The sequence below is a fragment of the Trachemys scripta genome, chromosome 2 (assembly GCF_013100865.1).
Source record: "Trachemys scripta elegans isolate TJP31775 chromosome 2, CAS_Tse_1.0, whole genome shotgun sequence".
Lineage (NCBI taxonomy): Eukaryota > Metazoa > Chordata > Testudines > Emydidae > Trachemys > Trachemys scripta.
Genome location: NC_048299.1, coordinates 273,382,293 through 273,404,708, shown reverse-complemented (window position 1 = coordinate 273,404,708; position 22,416 = coordinate 273,382,293). Strand labels below are relative to the sequence as shown.

General features: G+C 37.9%; 1 protein-coding gene across 11 annotated transcripts in view; it reads left to right on the top strand.

Moving 5' to 3' along the window:
* Nucleotides 1-22,416, top strand: part of PTK2 (protein tyrosine kinase 2) — a 368,873-nt gene that overhangs the window by 266,600 nt on the left and 79,857 nt on the right. For 9 of the 11 annotated variants that reach the window (XM_034763675.1, XM_034763674.1, XM_034763671.1 and 6 more), the window contains 3 exons: nucleotides 13,109-13,126; nucleotides 17,728-17,784; nucleotides 20,164-20,261. In XM_034763675.1, coding sequence (XP_034619566.1) covers nucleotides 13,109-13,126; nucleotides 17,728-17,784; nucleotides 20,164-20,261 — 173 coding nt within the window. The remainder of the gene's footprint in view (nucleotides 1-13,108; nucleotides 13,127-17,727; nucleotides 17,785-20,163; nucleotides 20,262-22,416) is intronic. The other 2 variants (XM_034763673.1, XM_034763672.1) reach the window with 1 other exon arrangement.

Sequence of the window (22,416 nt, the reverse complement as noted above, 5' to 3'; positions counted from 1 at the left end):
GTTGAATCATTTTAGTTCAGTAGATTTTAGCATGTGTTTAAAAAAAAATTATTTCATTTGTATAAAAGAAACAAACTCTGGGTATTTTCAGTTGCTTACTGTAGGTCAAAATGAAGCCAATCAAATGTTGATATTTTGATACCCAGTGTAGGAAAAGATGTCACAAGCTAAATTAATTTCAGTATTACGGCACCTAAAATAAAAAAACTGCTTTTAATAATGAGGCTATTTACAAGCAATGTTAAGAGCTCAGGGTGAAGGACAAACAAGATTTTATTTAAATTTAATAATTGCTGGCAAAGCACAGTGCATTCTCTGTCTTGTGACCCCTGTGCCCAAAATGAAAGTCTGTCTTCTGCTCAAGTCTGAAAGAGTTTCTTGTGTAAGACTTACATTCCCACAGAATTATTAAACTGTAATTGGGGGAAAAGGTGGTTTTTGCCCACAGCTTAAAAAGCTTGACTTTCTGACAGATGCATTTTATCAGGTCACTTCAAAATGAATGTGCTTGGTAACAGAATTATTTCAGTGGAGAATTGTGAAGCCTTAAGTGTTTCTTCTGTGCACTTGTAGCTATGTTTGGTAAAACAATTCATATTAGTTTTTTTAATTTCAGAATTACCTGAAAATACCATGCTTAATAACCTAATGAAACATTCCTGTGATTAAAAAAAGAGCCTAATCCTTGTTCTGATGTTGGCTCCCTATGTGGCCTTCAACAAGTCACTAGTCTCTGTGTTTGCAGTTGATATCTCTTGAGAAATGAGAGATGAATTAAAGATAGGCATCAACTATGAAAAGCAAACTTCCTTGGCTTTGTTGGTTTGTGTCATAACCTTAATATTGTATTTTAAAACCAGGATCTGATTTACCACTGTGTTATTCCATTGAAGTTACACTAGCATAAAACTGGAGCCATGTGGTGACGGATCATGCTGTTTTCTTTCAGTTGGCCAAATTCTTCTCATAAGTACATGGACATAATTTCCTTTGACTTGACCAGGGTGTACTTGTGTATATGAGACTGATTGTTAGGTTGTGTTGGGGATGGGGGTTCCTGTCCTTTTTCCTGTCTTGCCTGTCATTTTATTTTCCTGCTTTAGGATATTTTTTCTACCAAATACCTGTCCAACTTGTGTGTGTACATGTTATGTGTATGGGTGTATTTACATACACACACTGAGGTGTTACTATTGATTTACAAGTATGGCATTCATTCAGTACAAATATATAAATATTTATAGGCACCTTGAAATTCAGTATATTGCCCCAGTAGATTGCAGTTTTCACATTGGAAAAAATAACCCCAACTATACATACACTATGATGGAGGCTAATTTAGTTACAACTAATCAGGAAAGAGATCTCGGAGTCATTGTGGATAGTTCTCTGAAGACGTCCTCGCAGTGTGCAGCAGCAGTCAAAAAAGCAAACAGGATGTTAGGAATCATTAAAAAGGGGATAGAGAATAAGATGGAGAATATCTTATTGCCATTATATAAATCCATGGTACACCCACATCTTGTATACTGCGTACAGATGTGGTCTCCTCATCTCAAAAAAGAAATACTGGCATTAGAAAAGGTTCAGAGAAGGGCAACTAAAATGATTAGGGGTTTGGAACGGGTCCCATATGAGGAGAGATTAAAGAGGCTAGGACTTTTCAGCTTGGAAAAGAGGAGACTAAGAGGGATATGATAGAGGTATATAAAATCATGAGTGGTGTGGAGAAAGTGAATAAGGAAAAGTTATTTACTTGTTCCCATAATATAGGAACTAGGGGCCACCAAATGAAATTAATGGGCAGCAGGTTTAAAACAAACACAAGAAAGTATGTCTTCACACAATGCACTGTCAACCTCTGGAACTCCATGCCAGAGGGTGTTGTGAAGGCCAGTACTATAACGGGGTTCAAAAGGGAGCTAGATAGATTCATGGAAGATAGGTCCATCAATGGCTATTAGCCAGGATGGGCAGGAATGGTGTCCCTAGCCTCTGTTTGCCAGAAGCTGGGATTGGGTGACAGATTATCATCAAGTGATCCATGCCCTGTCTATTCATTCCCTTTGGGGCACGTGCCATTGGCCACTGTCAGAAGACAGGATACTGGGCTTGATGGACCTTTGGTCTGACCCGGTATGGCCGTTCTTATGTTCTTAACTAGCACTCGGCTGAACCCTCAAGGGTTAACACGTTGTTAATGTAGCCTCACACTCTACAAGGCAGCACAAATGGAGGTAAGGGAGACAGCATGGCAGACAGAGACACACTCCCTGTGTGACCTTGCCTTTTTAAGAAGATCAGCAAGTTGAGACAGCCACTGCTGCCAGAAAGCTCCCTCCCGTGTCCCTCCCCTGCTCTATGGAGATGGGGTAAGTGGGGGGAGGGGGACACCCTGACATTAGCACCCCTCCTCCCCCCTTGCACAGCAAGCAGGAGGGAGGGACAGCTGAACTGCGGGCAACTGATATCCTGCTGGGTGGCTGCCGCACAGGGAACTTACGGGAGTGGGGAGCTGATAGGGGTGCTGCTGGTCCACCCTGGTTCCAAGCCCCCACCAGCTAGCTGCAACGGGCTGCTCTTCCTGCAAGCAGTGGACAAAAGCAGGTGGCGGCCAAACAACGTTATAAGGGAGCATTGCACAACTTTAAACAAGCATGATCTCTAATTGATCAGCAGCATAACAATGAAACAACATTAACTGGGATGACTTTAAGTGAGGAGTTACTGTAGTGGTATTGGTGGATTGCTAGATGGAAATGGTAGAATTATCAATAATAATGCAGAAAAGTCGAAGTGTCCAATAAATATATCTGTTTTGTATTGGGGGGGGGGAAGAATTATGATGTCATATCAATGATGATGATAACATTCTTTCTGTTCCACTAGTATCTGAGTAGAATGTTAAACAGCAGCTACTAAATGTTAGACAGCAAGTCTGTATAACTTGCATCCAATCGTTTTAAAAGGGCTGTCTGGGGAGCTTGCAGGATTGTTAAGATTCATTTTTCAATAAACCTTGGGACACTGGGTAAGTTTCAGAAGACTGGAAGAAAGCTAATGTGCCAATATTTTAAAAAGATAAACAGAATGATGTGGGTCATTATAGGTCTGGCTTTGATCCCAGGCAAGATAACTGTGTGTCTGATGTGGCATTCAGTTAATAAAGAATTAAAGGAGGGTAATAATGCATATCAACATGGGTTTATAATAGATCTTGTCAAACTAAATTGATATCTTTTTTTGATGAGATTGCAAGTTTGGTTGATGAAGATAATGGTGTTGATGTAATAGACTTCTGTAAGGCTGTGGTACCATTGTTGTGCTGTGGTACCGCACAACATTTTAATTAAAAAACTATAACAATATAAAATGAACATGGCACACATTAAATGGATTAAAAGCTGGGTAACTGATAGTTCTCAAAATGTAATTGTTTTTCAAAACATTTTATTAAAGCAAAGGTACAATAAAAAGTCAACATACTACACGTATATTACTTATTCAGAATCAGGCTAATATTCGAAGAACCTAGCTAAAGATTCTGGTGTGCTGGCTGGGGAGCCCTCCTCCTCTGAGTACACAAGAAGGGTGACTAACTTTCTAAATACCTATCCTTTTTGGCAATTCTCTTGTGCACATACTGAATGTGATAGCCTTTTTGTTACAAGAACAGTCTATATTTTACTATGCCACAATTCCATAAGAGGAAAAGTCAGATTTTTCTAATAATGTGAAATACAAAGTTTTGCTGCTAACAGTAAAAGAAATTGTCATTCGGTTTAAAATATAGATCCTAAACTGGCACATTATGTAAGCAGGTCAAGGGATCACTTGGAAGCTGACATAAAATGAATCAGTAGTTTATAAAAAAAATTCTTTATTGGTTATATGCAAATTGAAGATATATATTCCCTTTCTCATATAGAGATCCACTCATCCAGATCAATTTCTTCGTCCAAATCCGTCTCCCACCTTTTCATCTGGGTTGTTTTCTTGTAATCATCCTTTTCAATCAAAATTATATGTATCTTAGAAATTAAACCTTTTGTTCCAACTTGCTCCTGGATCAGCTCATCAGATGTGGTTAATGTCTAAATAGACATCCTTGTATCCAGATTTCACAATAAAACATTTGACTTATGCATGTTTAAAATATGGGATGTTTATATTATTTATATGATTACATAACTCTTGGTATGGCTTCAAATCAGGACCCAAGAACATCTGTCCAACCAAATTGAATAATGTCAGCTCTTACCCACAATGAATAGACGCTTTGGTATTTGCTAGAGATAAATTGCTGATTATTAATTAAAGTAACTAACAGAGAGGGCCTTGGTGACAGGAATTTTCAAAGCTGCTTGGTGATCTGGATGAATGGTTATTTTTTATTTTTGGTGCCCTACCTTTATTTTTAACTGAACAATCATGATGAATAGTTGTATTTTGGCTCCATTCTTGTTCAGATTTTATCCAGTGTTTGGATGGTCTAATCTGAACTGAGTTGATCACATCTTTTAACTGAGATGGAAAGCTAGTCCACTCCATTTTGTAGGCTTACACAGAACATTAAAATTCACCCTTTGTCTTTTATGTTTCCAAATGAATTTTAATAGCACATCATGCCATGTTTTTAATGTCATATCAGGGATACCAATAGGGATACACTGAAACAAAAATAACTTTGGTCAGAAATTCATATTTACGAAGGCTGTACGACTTAGCCAAGAAATTTAATATTTGTTCCATTCCTCAAAGTCTTTTACTATTTTATTCCACAGTGGAGGGTAATTTTCCTTAAAAAGTGTTCTATTTTTCTCCACAATATTCATTTCTAAATATTTTAAAGATTCCTTTACCCATCTAAATGTATGTAGCTGACAACTGTTTTGATCCTTTCATGAATATTAATTCTTAAAATTTCAAGTTTATCATAATTTATTTTGAATCCTGATATCTCTCCAGATTCCAAAGTCAATTGTTCTGTAATTTTTAATCAGGCTCTGGATCCTGCAAATATAACATGATGATGTCAACATACAAATGTATTTTGTGTTCTAATCCAGAAAACGCTTTGATGCCCATAACCAAAGGGGCTGTTTCTCACGCTTATTGCAAATGGCACCATTGCCAAAGCAAACCCTGACTCATACCCCTAGAAAAATTAAAAGAAGGAGATTGATGACCATTAACTAAAGCAGATCTCAGAGATGATTGTATAGAGCCAATATGCCCATAGAAAACTAATTTCCAAAACCAAATCTTACCCAAATTTGTCTGAGGTACTCCCAACTTCAGCCTGTTAAAGGCTTTCTCAGCATCCAAAGAAAGCAGCGCACAGGAAGAATTACTAGAATTAATATTATAGAGAAAATGCACACCACTTCTGATATTTATCAGCTAGATGCCAGCAACGAACCCATATTGATCAGGCGAATATATTTCGGCAAGATGAGACTCAATCTGTTTGTTAGCACCTTGGCATGAATTTTAGTATTCACATTAATTAAGGAAATAGGGTTGTACAATTGGTAAGATCTTTTCCTTCTTTAGGAAAGAACGTTTGCATCTTTACATGAATCCAGAGTCTTATTTCCCTGCTTTATGCCATTAAACAAGTCAGTTAAAGTAGGGACCAACTCCTGCTTTAGAGCTCTGTAATACTTCCCAGAAAACCCATTGGGACCAGGAGCCTGATTAGATTTTAAATTCTTAATTATAACTTTAACTTCCTCTACAGCAGTTTGCCTATCAAGAGCTGCCACATCTTCTTCTGAGAACTGAGGTGGTTTCACTCTTCTCAAAAATCTATTTATAAGTTCAGGATTTGGTTGCTCTGAAGCATACAAAGTATGGAAAAAGTTAGCAAATATTTCAGAGATCTGTTTGATGGCAGTTACTAAATCTCCCTATTTATTTCTAATCAAATCCTTTTTATTTTGTAACTTTCTGGCTAAAAGCCTACTAGCTTTATTGCCTGTATCATAATATTTTTGTTCAATATATCTAAGTATTTGTTCCGCCTTACCAGTTTGTAACAGGTTAATTCTCCCTCTTTTCTCAGTTATTTTCCTATACACTGTTTTAGATTCTGTAGATTTATGTCTGCCTTCCAAAACAGAAAGTTCTTTAACCAAAATGTTTTTCAAGAGCTTAATTCTTCTAAAGGCTAAGACACAAAATGAGTTACACCTAGCAAAGGACATAAAAGGCAATAAGAAGAGGTTCTTTAAATACATTAGAAGCAAGAGAAAGACAAAGGAAAATGTAGGTCTTGAACTTAGAGGGGAAGGAGAGCTAATAACTGATTACAGCAAGAATGATGAGGTGTTTAATCCCTGTTTTGCTTCAGTCTTCACTAAAAAGGTTAATTGTGACCAGATGCTTAACATAATTAATATTAACAACAAGGGGGAAGGAGCGCAAGCCAAAATAGGGAAAAAACAAGTTAAAGAAAACATTTGATAAGTTAGATGTAATCAAGTTGGCAAGGCTTGATGAAATTCATCCTAATGTACTTAAAAGAACCAGCAACAATCAATCGTGGAAACGTTAGGAATTATCTTAGACAACTCATGGAGGACAGGTGAGGTCCCAGAGGACTGGAAAAGGGCAAACGTAGTAAATATCTTTAAAAAGGGGAATAAAAAGGACCTGAGGAATTACAGACCAGTCAGCCTAACTTCGACACCTGGAAAGATACTGGAACAAATCATTACACAATCAATTTGTAAGCAACTACAGGATAATAGGGTTATAAGGAATAGCTAGCATGGATTTGTCAAAACAAATTCATACCAAACCAGCGTAATTTCTTTCTTTGACAGGGTTATTGGCTTGGTGGGTGAAGGAGAAGATGTGATATATCTTATTTCAGTAAGGCTTTTGACACAGTCCCACATGACATTTTCATAAGCAAACTAGGGTAATGTGCACTAGATGAAATTACTATAAATTGGGTCCACAAATGGTAGAAATACTGTGCTCAAAGAGGAGTTATCAATGGTTTGCTGTCAAACTGGGAGGACATATCTAGTGCAGTCTTGCAGGGTCAGTCCTGGGTCCAGTACTATTCAATATTTGTATTAATGACTTGGAAAATGAAATAGAGAGTGTGCTTAAAAATTTGCGGATGACACCAAGATGGGAGGAGTTGTAAGCACTTTGGAGGACAGGATTAGCATTCACAAATTGGAGAATTGGTTTGAAATCAATAAGATAAAAGTCAATAAAGACAGGTGTGAAGTACTTGACTTAGGAAAGAAAAATCATATGCACAACTACAAAATGAGGAATAACTGGCTAGATGGTAGTATTTCTGAAAAGGATTAGGGGTTACAGTGGATCACAAATTGAGTATGAGCCATGTGATGCAGTTGTAAAAAAGGCAAATATTCTGGAATGTATTAACAGGAGTATCCTCTGTAAGACATGGAAGGTAACTGTCCTGCTCTATTTGGCATCGGTGAGGCCTCAGCTGGAGTACTGGGCGGCACGCTTAAAGAAAGATGTAGACAAATTGGAGGGAGTCCAGAGGAGAGCAGCAAAAATGATAAAATGTTTAGAAAACTTGACCTGTGAGGAAAGGTTAAAAAACTGGGTGTGTTTAGTCTTGAGAAAGGAAGTCTGAGGAGGGATCTGATAGTCTTCAAATGTGATAAGGGCTGCTGCAAAGAGGCATGTGATCACTTGTTCTCTTTGTCCACCGGAGTTAGGAGAAGTAATGGGCTTAATCTGCAGTAAGAGAGATTTAGGTTAGATATTCAGAAAAACTTCCTAGTTATAAGGGTAGCTAACCCTGGAATAGGCTTCCAAGGGCTGGTGTGGAATCCCTGTATACTAAATTATAGCTATAGTAATGTGAAATATACTGGCTCCACAGAACTGTAATTACTATTGAATAGTAAAGACATAACAAAATCTTTGCCAGTGAATGCCACATAAATGTTGAAAACAAAGGGTCTTATAAAAAAGTGAAGAAAATCCCTAAAGCTCCTTATGGGTCATCCCCAAAACTTAGCTCCAATCATCCAGGTAGTCAAGAATAATAGGTGGACACTGAAAAGAAACAACATTGTATTTGGAAGCTTTACAAACATATCCCACCATCCTCTTTTTCTAGAAAGGAAAAATGATAGATTTCTATTCAAATAGAAACATTAGCACAGGCATAACTATTTAATCACAAGCAATGTTTCAACATATATATTGTTAAATACACATCTATCCATCTATATGAGAGGAGAAATGATCAGATAGGAAATTCAGAACAAAATACACCAAGAGCTTTAGTTTGGTCTTACTCAAATTGAGAGGGAAAAGCTAGACAAAAACATTCTTAACTACTGGTATTTTCAGCTGCTTGTCTCCATTAGGATCTTTTCCCCAGAGGATTTAGACACCAACACTTTGAGATTTTCTGTCTGCTGCTAATGTGCAGTATCTTTCTATCTCATATTAAAAAGGTTATATTAGCCTTCTTGCACACAAACTATGTTGCAGTGCAGTGAATTCTCTAAGTACTACTAGTAGGCATCATTCTTGATTTTTCAATGCTCTCCATTGTATACAAATCCAGCTGGCTCAGTGTTAGCACTATTAGCACTAGACACTGGAACTGCCTGAAGAACCATGCATGCATGTTTGTCTGTAGGAGTGGCAAAGAGGAGAATGGCCAAGAGGGTGAATTGGGAAAGAAGGGAGGACAAGAAGAGAGAGAAAACAGGGAGATCTGAGGATTAACTAGAGTAAGAGATACAGGAAAAGTAGATTGGCAAGAATACTCTGATAGCATCTTGATCACAGATGAAGTTGTACCATACTCCTGTAAATCGGGAATATCCTCTTCCTTCTTGTTCTTTCTAGGGTCCTTTGGAATAGTTATCTGTGGAATATAACATTTTCTTGAAGTCCTGGTTAGACCACAAGAATGAACTTTCAGTGGTTTGCCTAATCAGCAGAAACCTGTGATGAAATTATAGCATTGTAATGCAAAATGTGACTTGTAAATAGTATTTCATAGATTTCATGATCCAAATTACTTGTGAAAGAATCCTTTCTTTCTGCTCTTATCTCCCCCCTCTGCTCCTCCCCATTCCATCACTCTCTTTGTTGCAGTGGGCTTACATCCCTCATCTGAATGGTCACATTTTGCACTGCTTGTAGTAATGTTGCAGTTTATGCCTAGAAGTGTTTGGATTTTTTGTTTGGATTTCTTTATTCTTTTGACAAATGTATTTGTTAAATACATTGCTTATATAAATTTCATATTGCTGAAAAAGTTTAAAAATAAATAAAATGGTTTATTCCATGATAAATGGCATATACTTTCAATGAGTTAATTTTAGTGAGCTGCTCTTATCTAAACAGAGAAAGCACTCAATTCTGCTTTCACCCAGACGTAGAAGCTTTATGTGCACTCAGATAAAAGCTAAGAATGCATAGAAGTGTCAGCTTAGATGGCTGGAAGTTGATGTGGAATACTGGGAATAGCTCCAAGTGTTGTGTAAGCTCCTGAAAGTAGTTAGAACGTAAAAAACAAAATGACCAAATGAAAACCCACAAAATAAACCTTTAATCTTTCACCAGTTTTAATTTGATACCTGATCATAAAGGCAAAGCTTTGAATTGCAGTAATTTATATACAGTAAGCAAGTAATGGATTAAGTTTCTTTCTTCCCAAGTCACCAGTTTAAATCCGGACCAGGGTGGTGGTAATTGAAAGCCTTTTCCATCTGATTACTGTTTCATAGTTTATGTGAAACAGAATGGTGGTTTCACTCAAGGTCCTAGTGAACAGATGTTCATATATTAAAACCACCATCACAACTAGCTGAATTGTCTACAATCTCAGCAGAGAGGCCAAGGGTTGAACTCTCTCTCCACCTCCTACATATCTTGCATTGCCTCTGGCCACTGCATATGTGTTCTTCAGTTTCAGCCACAGGCCTTTGCATTCCTCTACCTTTTTATGATTCACTTAAAAAAATACTAATAGGATTACTTTTCCTTTAGCACATTTAATATTTTATAATGAATGTTAGTTAATTCTGATTGTTTATATTGATGACTTAGATGCAAACTCCCCTAGACTGTGAATAGTTGAAGACTGTTGTATGTTTTTAAAAAGGTGATTTCCCCTTCATCTCTAATATCTTGTATGCCATATATAATACTGATGTCATACTAATTTAGTCCGTAATCTACCCTTTCCTTGACTCTCCATGAGTTAAAAATATTGAAGATGATTGTTTTGCCTGTTTTTATTGAAAGGTAAATATTAGAAGATGACATGGTATTTGCATTTGTTTGTAATTACTCTTTCAGGCTTGTTATAATGGTATTTTTTTTGTTATTCTTCAGGGTACAATATAAGGCTTACCAGCTTGTTCCGTTTTTTAATTAATTACCATCTCAGCAAAAAATAGGTTGTGTATAATTTTGAGTTACCCATTCAATTTGTGGGTTTAAAACTGAACATGAGGCATCCAGATGCCAGTGATGGACATTATACAACAAATAATTTTGCACCCTATAAACCTGCCAACATCATGTGACCAAAAATTTGCATAAAATCACGCAAATTTGTATGAAGCGTTTCTGATAGTGTGGCGGCTCGCTGACGAAAATCACAAACTCCGGTTAATTAATTCTATGCCCTCCCACCTCAGCCTACCCCCATATCTGCCTCATCAATTAATTCTGTGCTCCTCAGCTCCACATCATTTTTGTACCTCTGGCCCACATTATCTGCCCCGTGATTGGCACACCTGTGCTGTTCCTCCACCTCTAGGCTCTTTTTCCTCACGGCTCCGTCCCCAAGTCTGGGGGATATAGCACTAGCACGTGTTCTTGATCTTCCCATCTTGTTTCCCATGCTTAGAGTTGCTGAGGGAGAGGCAAGGAGAAGCATGGAGGGAGCAGCTGAGAGGAACCAACTCATTACAAGAAGGGGGCGGGGGGAGCAGAGCAATTCCGAGCTACTGGGATTCCTCCTTTTTTGAGTTCCCCTTTGTGATGATGGTACTGGCGCCTCCCTCTTCCCATCCGCCCCTCAAAACTTCTATTAACTCCTAAGGAGAGGAAAAGAGCTCCTCTAGCCATATGCAGCAGGTCTGATTGGTTTCTCCTCGGGAGATGGGAGAATGAGTAAGGGTAATCAGAGGGGGTTTCCTCACAGACCCTAGATATGCCGGTCTGACTTTATAGAGGGGGATCACTCCAATAATTGATTTCACAGGAAAATACATTCCAGTGTTGTTTTGGGGTGAGTGTTTTTCATGTTTGATGTATCTGTGTTGTGTGAAATGTTTGTTTTTGTTTGATCTTCTTCTTGTAAGATTCCAAGAAATTGATTCTGTCCTTATTAGAAGAGTGGCTGCCATTAAAAAGTTAGAATTTGCCAACAGTTACCACATAATAGCAGAAGTTATGATGTGGATTTAATAAATTTAATTAAATATCAGAGAACCAGTTTTTCATGTGCTTGATAATGGTTGGCAAATGTTGACTTTTTAATAGATTCTGCCATAAATCACTTTAGAAAAAGTGAAACAAAAAGAAAAATAATTTATTTCTAAGGTGAGGAATCCATCGTAAAATAGTAAATATAGTTTATAGTTTTAGAAAGATTCAAATATACATCTTGCAATGTAGAATTGTAATATAAATCTTTTGCTTTTACATTCACACTTACAGGAGTGCTCTTAAGTTTCTGTTTTCTTTTGTTTCCAAATAATTTGTTTCTGTTTTTCTCTTTTCTTTTCTTGCCTCTTTGTAAAGGAGTCAGTCACTGTCAGCATAAAGTAAAGAAAGCTAGGCGCTTTCTCCCTTTCGTCATCTGTTCACATGAGCCACCGCCTAAGGGTACTGCACTGCTCTTTGTACAGGCTGCCTTATTAACCCAAAACTGAATATACTAACTCTGTTACTGTTTGTTTACAATTTTACTCCAGCCTCAGGTAAACAGAGTTCCAAGAATAATCACATTAAATTTCTGCTGTCCCCTACAATTGGATCTTCAGTGAGATGTGTCATATACTTGATACTATTTTTATAGGAGAGTTTGTTCTGTCGTATGTGACTGTGGCAAATGATTTAGTAATTTTAATTGTACAGTTGTGCAGCCACAAAATCCCTCAGTTTCCTTCCCTCAGTGGTAAACTTGGATTGCATTCTTGGACCCCTGATACAGCATGCAAATGAATGAAATAGGATAGCAGCAATAAATGTAATTTAAGATCACATACTGAGTGAACACAGTGATGCTGGCTGCTGTGTACTCATCCAGTGTTGTCTGGACAGTTTGGGCTGTGTGGGGAAAGGGAAAATGGATGTAATAATATGTGCATTAATTTTACAACAGAAATGTGCATTTTTAATTTTAATTTTATTTTGTAATTAATGCTTAAAATGCATCACCTTCTGGTGTGGATATTTGGTATGGCCCAGGGCCTACGGCTAAATCCATAATATCAGTGTTAATTTGAATAAGTGCCCTATGGACTTGTTCCATTTGTCATTATTTAAAACACAGTTTCATATAACTATAGTTTGTTCAATAAAACGAATATTAAGTTATTCCATATCTTGTCAGTGTCTAAGCAATAGCATAATAATACATCCAATATGAAAGAGGTAGCACCAATTCGAAGTATCTGAAGGCATAACTGTATGTACAAAGCTTTAGTGACCAGATCCTCGGCTGGTGTAAATCAAAGTTTCGCTCCTCTGGCCTAGGAGCTTTATCTTGGTAATGGAAGTGTCAAAGTCAAAAATTGACACTTTGGAACAAAACGCACTGAATTAACTGGTCCCTCTCCTAAATTCAATTGTTGTACTTCACGCAACAGTCACTAGCCTACATTTCATTGTATGCGCTGAAAAGTTTAAATATTCCTCTGTATCTTAAGTTTTAGGGGAAATGTCTTAAATTCCACGACCTTTCTGGTTTCTCTTGAGCTAAGTGTATAAGATAACTGCAGTTTTGCTATATTCTTGGTTTATTCATGATTTTAATAGTATATTCCCTCCCCCCCCTTCTCTCTCTGTCCCTTCTCTCTCCCCTTTGTTTTTCTCTCTCCTTGCATGCTACCTGGATCTGCAGATGAAATTAGTGGGGACGGTAATATGTGTTTTCTAGTCTATGTCTTACTAACATGCGATATGCGGCCCTTATATACATATACAACTAATGTGCATTTCAGTGATCAATTTTTATACAGATCATAGTATGAAAAAACCCAACATGCATTAGAGATCAGCTGGTATAGTACAAATATTGCACCTTATAAAACAGTGTGACTGGTATTATCTGCTAGGCTGGGACTGAATAAGGAAAAATTTTCCAACACTGTATGCAGTGGGTTTTGTACCATTTTATCAATCATGTTATCAAGTCTGAATTGCATGTGTTTGCAGTGAGACTTTTGGCATGGAGCAGAGGAAGTGTGTGGGTTTTCAAGAGTGTTCCTTCGTTTTGATGAAGATAACAGGCATACTGTAGACAAAATGAATTAAGTAACTTTTCTTCAATGAGTAATGTCAATAGACATGACACAACTGGTAAATGATTCCATCAGGTGATGCTTTCACTTCAAAGGCATGATAACATCAAAGTCCTCTGCTGTCCGTTGGTCATATGCCAGGAGTGAAGAGAAGTTGCGCAAAACAGAGAAATTTAGATTGAGCATATGAAATGTTTGGCAGGTTTTAGGCGTGAAACCACTAAGGTAATGGCAGAATCTTTACAGTTATTCTTTAGATGCTGGAAATTGTAATAATAACTTTATACCTAAAATACACTTTGTCCTGTATTTTCAAAAACGAGTAGTGATTTTGGGTGTCTCACTGTATGGATGTCCACCTTGACACACTATTAAAGAAGCCTAATTTTCCATAAAGTTTTGAGCAGCCACACTCTGCAAATAGGTCCCCTTTAAGCAGTCTCAGATTGGACATCCAAAATCATTACTTATTTTTTAAAATTTAGGGTCACTTACATAATACTGTTAAGAAATCAGACTTCCATCAAGTCAGTAGTTCATATAACATAATTAGGAAATGAATAACTGTGTGACCTCAAATAAGTATCAACAAGAGTATGAAAAGTGAAAAAAATTAGAAATAAAAGGTAATGGCACTCTGCTGACCTCTCATTAAAATGTTCAGGAAGTGTTAACCAACTTTTGACTAGTTCTTTTGGATATAAATCATAGTAAGGTAGCACCACTTAATTTTTCTCTCTGCCCTTAGAAACCTGTTGGTTTAGTGAGGGCTGTTGGCCTAACAACATTTGGTCATATTTCTCTTATAAATTCAGATGTTATACAGCTGTTCATCCCTTACATGCTAACCTTACTAATCTTTTACTGTGGGTATATGTATGTTTCATTTCATGTTCTATGTTAAAAGCAATAATAAATATTTGAAAATACTCTGAAAGGGGACAGTGTCGCAGAACATTTCAGAGAGAACATGAATCTAGTGTATGGAACTGCTGTGATGGACACAGTTTCCTGAGATGGGTTTTTCTAGAGCCTAATTAAAAAAAATTCAGGATTAGCAAGTAAAACTCTACATAGATATCCCTATTTTAACAATCTTATGTTTTCCTGAAAGAGACTTGTATGCGTTGTATAATGTGAATGACTCATGGGTTGGCTGTGTATATTTCTTCTATAGAAGTGAGAAAGTGCAGAGCTGTTTTTGAGATTGAGCTGTTCTTGAGGCATTAGCCCTGTTTAATCCCTTATTTCTCTACATTGTCAGGGGCATCAAAAATTGTGTGATAGGAAATTCTATCTTTGGGGACCACGTCACTATCGTAGACTTTAAGGGCTGAAGAGACCATTAGAATCATATAGTCTGAGCACCTGTATAACAGAGTGCAAAGAACCTCATCCAGTAACTTCTGCAGCAAGCCCATAGCTTTGTTTGAGCCGTAGCTTGTCTTTTACAAAGGTGTCCCGTCTTGACTTAAAGACTGCAATGGATATATTAGTCTGAGCCATTTGAAGACTGATGGCCACCAATACCCCTGGACCAGATTTTAACAAAAATGATGAAGGTTCCCGTTGACGTCCAAAAGAAGTGCTGAAGACTTGGACAAACCTTTTACTATACCTGTATTTTCTGTACCCTTTAAGCTCTGTCAGCTGTGTAGCAAGAAATTTGGTCAAACTCCTGAAGACTCACTTTTCTTAATTATTTACATACATTTAGTGCATGTTGGACTCGTTGAGACTATTTCCAGTTCAACTTGGACAATGCATCGGAATCCTGTAAAGTGACCACCTGCGGCATCCTGGCTAATATGTCTTCATTACACACTTCCTGATTGAACCTTGATCATTAGTCTGTAGCAAGAAAGGAACTGATGTTGAGCACAGTTGGGATCCTCAGCTGCTCCCAGCTTCTGTTGTTGTCTTTTATTCTATTAAAAGAAAACAGCTATTCTTGCTTTTTGAACCCTTTATCATATTTTATAAGTATCACTCCGTATTTTAATGTGGTGGTGCATTTCCAACTACCAGTGGGACACCGGTCCCAAAGCACAGGATTTATTTAATTCCTCTTGAAGAAATTTTTAAAACCACAGTAAACTCAAGTCATTCTTCTTGTCCCTTATCCATTCTATGGTATCTCCTCAAGTAACAGCAGATACAGTAGCTGTCATCAAACAGAAATATTTATCCTGACAAGCTAAAATGATCTCACCATGTTATTGCAAGAAAACAGAATGACATATCACAATACATCAACATTATAGGAAGTTAAATGTTTCTTTTCCAATGGATGCTAATTCTTTAGATCCGCATTTCTCAAACCGAGGCTTGTGTCCTGGAGAACGATCAGATCGGTAGCGGGGGAGAAGTAAATGAGCCAAGAGAAAATGGATAAATTAATCTTTCTTTCCTCTGGTGCATGTTTTCAGTTTACACTCAGCAAACTCTTTCACCATCCATCAAATATTCAACACGTGATGCTGTTTTGTGGAGTCCTGAGTGGAAGTGACCCATCAAGAAAAAAAAAATTAATGGAATTCCCCTGCCAATGTGCTTTATTTTTCTAGAATACAATATATTTCAAGCAGAAATTCACTCTCTTACAAATGCCTTCATCTGGTAAACCCTGAATACCTGGGCTAAGATTAGAGCAGGGGGTTGGATTAGATGACCTCCTGAGGTCCCTTCCAACCTGATATTCTATGATTAGGGCACCTGAGGAAGTGGGCCTGATTTTCAAAGGTGCTGAGCATGCAGCAGCTCCCATTAATATCATTAGAAGTTGTTGGATGCTTAGTACCTTTGAAAATCAGGCCATTTATTTAGGTGCCTAAATATGAATTCAGGAGACTAACTTGAGATGCCTTACTTCTGAAAATCTGGACCCTTTTGTGTATATTTAGGACAGGACCATTATGGCAGAGCTTTAGAAATCTTACAGGCATACTTGACCTGCTTTTGTGGGTTAAATTTATGGTCCATGGGAAAATTAAGTGACCAGTTGTTAGGGAAATGAGCACTTGAGTAACTACTTTCTCACTGAAGGTGCTTTGGGGCAGGGAATGTATCTCCTTGTAACCTAGATTAGAACATTTTGGGAATTACTGTTACATAAACAGGCTTACCAGAATTAAATTTTTATTTTGTATAATTTTGACAGATAACATTGATGGTTATTTTTAAACATTTTTTATAGATTCAAATTTTCACAATTGCACAAAATTATGGGTTTCAAGCATTTTTTTATTTTTATAGATTTAAATTTTCACAGTTGCAGGAAATTGGAAGGAGGGATCAGACAATAATTATTTAATGACAGTAGATGCTGACATTCAAAAAGTGCAAGCTTTATAAATGTTAAAACACAAAATTGTCAACATCGCCGGTCAAAATATACAAAGTAAATATCCTTAAGCAAAATTTTAATACGTTCTTAAGTGGCATTTTTCTTACTTTGCCTATCTGTAAATTTTGGTTATTATCCATGGGAATAATTTTACCCTCGTTGGAGTATGTATGGTGAAATCAATGTTTACCAACATTTCTTATAAAAATTTAATCCTTCCAAACCCATATATAAACAAGTGCTTAAACAAGGAAAGAAAAGTACTGTCAATTTTCTTAAACTGTCAGCTTTTTAAGAACTGACACTTTGTTAGAATTTTTCTATTCATGAGATACTGTTTCTCACCAACAAACTTGGAGAATAACATCTGGCCAGTTGTTGAAGTGAATTTCCAGAAAACTATGTAAACTTAGATTAACAGGGAAATAACCGTTCCAAAGAGAGAGTACCAGCTCCAGGGATTTTTCTGCCCTGCACAAACTGGAAGATCTACATATCTCAGTACCTACAGGCAGTCACAATGGTTTTATATTGAAGAAAATCACTATTAATGATATTGAGAGGAATTATTTATTAAAAAGTCATGAGTTTAGACTAGTTGATCTGAATTATAGAGTTAATAAATTAAAAAATGCGTTCTCCTTTTATTCCCACAGAAACAAGTATGTGTACTGAAACATAGTGGACAATAAAGTCATCATAATTTCTGTGCATGAGCAGATTTTAGTCATGCTATCTTAAATGCATTTTCACAGTGGTGTAAAGTAGGTTGTTAAGTACATAGTAGCTTTTATTTGTGGGAGGTGGGTTAAAGATTTTTTAAAAATTGTTAGCTTGTCTTTTTCCCGAAATTCTCCGATTCCTCCTTTACAGAAACAGATGACTATGCAGAGATTATAGATGAAGAAGATACTTACACAATGCCCTCAAGTAAGTACACTAGTTAACTTTGGAATTTTCCTACTTGACTGAAAAGCTTCTTAGATTGAGGAAGCACTAAATTGCATTTCAGAGCCTCACAAAGAAAATGTTCTTTATGTGAGATTATGTTCTGAGGCCTCATGAATTCTGCAGCCCTTCAAGCTCAGTCTCTAAAGCAAAGGTAAACAAATTCTATGATATATTTTACTGTACTCAATTGTATTACAGTAAAATTCCATCTCATACCAAAACACAGTATTTTAAATTGTGTTGATGACATGAAGGAAAACACATAGCTCTTGTGAACCTATGTCTTCAAAGGCAAAAGGCTAATACACCATCTGCTGAAATTATCTTGTGCCATTGTCGGAAATTGGAAGGCTAGTGTTAACTACCCTAAAAAGAAAATCTGGTGTTAAAAGTTCTGGCTGCAATTTATGTTGGGATTGGCTGTGTAATTTTTTATCACTTGCTAACCTGTAATAGAATAGTAACTGGTACATTGAAGTGAGAGTTTTCTACACTTCCATCATGCCTGTAGCTAAGGAGTGGGATGATGGGCGGAAAACCCAGTCACATAGTTAAATTCATATCCATGTTAAACTCAGGAATGCTTAATGTGTTCAAGGGTATGATTTACTTAAGACTTCTGCAGTCCTGGTTTCTTGTCACAGCGGAGGGACATTTCATTCACCACTTAGGCATTCAGAATAGAGCATTGGTTTGTTGCTGAGAGAATTGTCTGGCAACAAGAAAACGTATGTACAGTTTGAGTAGTGTACAGTAAATCACTGCATTAATCTATTTTAAAATAGTACCCAGGATCACAGAGAAATATGACAAATGCTATATTTTATTCATTGTGAAAATGGATATTACATATGAATAATCGTGCAGTACTTACTTAGATGAGAACTTTAACCTGTGGGTTCGTACAAGGTGCTAAGCACTTTGATCTAATGAAGCAAAACACTAAAACATACCTTTAACCCTAAGCATGTGAGAAGTCCAATTCAAGTCATGTGCTTACGTGCGTCATTGGATTGGGCCAGAGTGCTCAGCCTCTTGCAAGTTTGAGCCCTGCTTCAAAAAAGATTGCAGGATCAGGGCCATGATTTGTGTTAGTATAAACATAAAATCACTTGGGTAAATTATCGTTTTGGCTAAGCTAACTTTTTCATCTTTTTAAATATTATGAAATATTTGTCCAAATGTCTTGTTAATTTTAAGAAGATATTTCTAAGTGAGTGTTTGATTTTTCTCTTAAATGCACTGCAGAAAGCTATGGAATAGATGAAGGTAACAGGAGCTCCTTTTAACCATCTCTGTGTGCTTGCAGTTTTGGAAATGATGTGGAGTTTTTCAGTTTAAAGTTGTTTACTTTCATTTAGTAAGCATTGTGTTAATTGGTTTAATTGTGTTTCTATAGTTAAACCAATTCTTTGGTTAGCTTTGGAATTTTAAAGAGGAAAATGCAAAATTTTAAAAATAAATGAAAAAGGCATTGGTTGCTTTCATTTCCAGCTAACTGATGTAATTTCTGTAGCGCTAATAATGCCATAAAATTATCTGGCATGAGGCCTATGCTGGATTAGAATCAGTTGTTTTCCCCTAGAGATGATGACAGCAGTAGAAAATCACACTATATGTGTTTCCACTGTTCCTGAAATAGTATTTTTTCAGTGATTGCCAGAAATTAAATTACCAACTAAATAATTCACCTGGAACTGAATAAATTTGATTGCTGAACTAGTGAGCTATTTCTTGTCTTGGGTCTACATAGTCTACTAAAGACCAAAGCTAATAAAATTGTATAAATCACAAACATTTTATGTCAATTTTGTACCAGTTCTACACAGCTGGAAGTGTGATACAGTCAGAGTTTTACACTTATTCATTTTACTTTTTCTAGTCATCTGCTTCCATTTTTTTCCCCTGCAGCCACCTCTTTAAAAATACTCCTGGCTCATTTGATGGTTCAGAGATCTAAAATATCATATAGTGGAATCCTCTTAAACATATGGCTTTAGGTTGTAATTAGTTAATTCCATATTACCCTAGGCTATTTGTGTTCCTTTCCTTATCCCTTTAAAAGCCATAATTAATTAAGAAGGATTTAATTATATTTATTGCATTGAAATAAATATTGCATAGTAATTAATTTAGTAAGTCAGATTTCACTGTCTTATACAGGGCTTTCATGCAAACAATTGTTTAAGAGGATTCCACTGAGTATACAGTTTTTGTCTAGGTTGCCGTCCAGCAAATTTAAATCTTAGTTATTCATATGTCAGGCATTGGAGTGGGTTACTTTGAGTTTGGCGTCTTGTGGATTATTTCATGCTTTTCATCAGTAGTTTGAGGTTTAAATCAATTGTATTATTACAGCCAGGGATTATGAGATTCAGAGGGAGAGAATTGAACTGGGACGCTGCATCGGTGAAGGACAGTTTGGAGATGTACATCAAGGAGTTTACATGAGTCCAGTAAGTATCTTTTTTTAATATGAACATATATTTTCAGAAAATCTTTTAGAAACCTGATAAGTCTTATCTGTGGTCCACCTAAGTGAACTAATGCTGATTGATAGTAGCTTGATGTAATAGTATTTATAAGACGTATAGCATGTATGTAACGCTTTATATATTAAAAAATTGCTGTAAAAACATTAATCCCCATAGTGCCCCTGTGAAGAAGCTACTCTAGGTACTATTATTCCCATTTTACAGGTGGGAATACTGAGGCAAAGTAGACTTGCCCAGGCCCACACACAAATCATTGATTGAGCCAGGATTAGAAATGATGGTTTTTTACTCTACCTTTTGCTATTTCTTCTTCATCTGGATAATATCTCAGCATGCTTAGGTTGTCTGTCTTGGGAACAGAACAATGTGACTTGCCCCACTTGCTGGGGGCCAGATTTTCAAAAGAGCTCATCATCTAGGCTGGCCACTTGTTTCAGTGTCTTAATGGAAACTGAGCTCTCCTGAAGACTGAGCTTCAGTTGTGGGTGCTGAGCTCTCTTGAAATATCTGACTCTAGTCTGTGATATTACTCTTTTACTAGTGAAGATACTTAACTACATAGTGAGATTTTCTGTTGATAATGTTAGATCAGAGGTGGGCAAACCATGGCCCATGGGCCACATCTGGCCCACGGGACCCTCCTGCCCGGCCCAGGAGGCTAGCCTCCGCCTGCTCCCCTGGTCTCCCCCCTCCCCCGCAGCCTCAGCTCATTCCGCTGCTGGCGCAATGCTCTGGGCAGCGGGGCTGTGAGCTCCTGGGGCAGCATAACTGCAGAGCCTGGCCTGACCCACTGCTCAGTGCTGCGCAGTGGCGACGGCGTGGCTGGCTCCAGCTGGGCAGCGTGGCTGTAGCGCCGTCAGCCACTGGTGCTCCAGGCAGTGTGGTAAGGGGGCAGGGAGCGGGGGGTTGGATAGAGGGCATGGGAGTTCAGGGTGGTAGTCAGGGGGCGGGGATGTGGATAAGGGTCGGGGCAGTCAGAGGGCAGGGAACAAGGAGCTTGAATGGGGGCAGAGGTCCTGTCAGGAATGAGAGGAGGGGTTGGATGGGGCGGCGGGGGGGCAATCAGGGGCAGGGATTCCGGGGGTGGTCAGGGGACAGGGAGCAGGGGGTGGTGGATGGGGCAGAGGTCCTGGGGGGGAGGCAGATGAGGGGGAAGATAGGGAGGGCAGGCCATGACTCCCTCCCCTAACCAGCCCTCCATACAATTTCCAAAACTCGATGTGGCCCTCCGGCCAAAAAGTTTGCCCGCCCCTGTGTTAGATGGTCTAGCACCCAAGTTTTAACTGTGTAACAAGCTGGTGGTCTGCCTAGATCTTGGTAAACAAGTATCCACTGTATGCAACCACTCTCACAGCTGGTTTTAATTGCCCCCCCACTCCTCCTTTTTCCCAATCTCAGCAAAGAGTCTAATGATTAAGGCCCCAAGCCTGGAATTTACGATGCATTGGCAGATTGTTGTGCCCACATGGAGCTCCATTGAAGTCAGTGGGGCTCTGCATTGGCAAAGCAGTTGACCTACACATTGTAAATTGCAGGATCAGGGCCTAGAAGATACGGCACTGTCACTCCTAGAGTGCCCTTCCAGTTTAGGCTTCAGGCATGGCTTTGCACCTCCAGGCTCTCCTTTGTCACAAGTCTGGCAGCTTTTATCAGCACTAAACGTACACTTGTACAAAGGAATGGCTTAATCAAATTACACCTCTTCCTCGATATAACGCTGTCCTCGGGAGCCAAAAAACCTTACCGCGTTACAGGTGAAACCGCGTTATAGCGAACTTGCTTTGATCCGCCAGAGTGCGCAGCCCCGCCCCCCCGGAGCGCTGCTTTACTGCGTTATATCCAAATTCATATTATATCGGGTCGCATTATATTGAGGTAGAGGTGTATTACTTGTAGCTTTTTTTTCAAAAGATACATAGTAATTTTGTCCCTGATCCAGCAATGCACTTTTAAGCAGATGCTTAAAGTTAAGCACATGAGTAGTCCAGCTGATGTCAGTGAGACTAATGTACTTAAAATTAAGCACGGGCTTAAGTGTTTTGCTAGTTTAGGGTCATCAAGACTAAAAGGGCACATTTTTGAGGATCTGAAAATAAGTGAAAAATTAATTTAATGG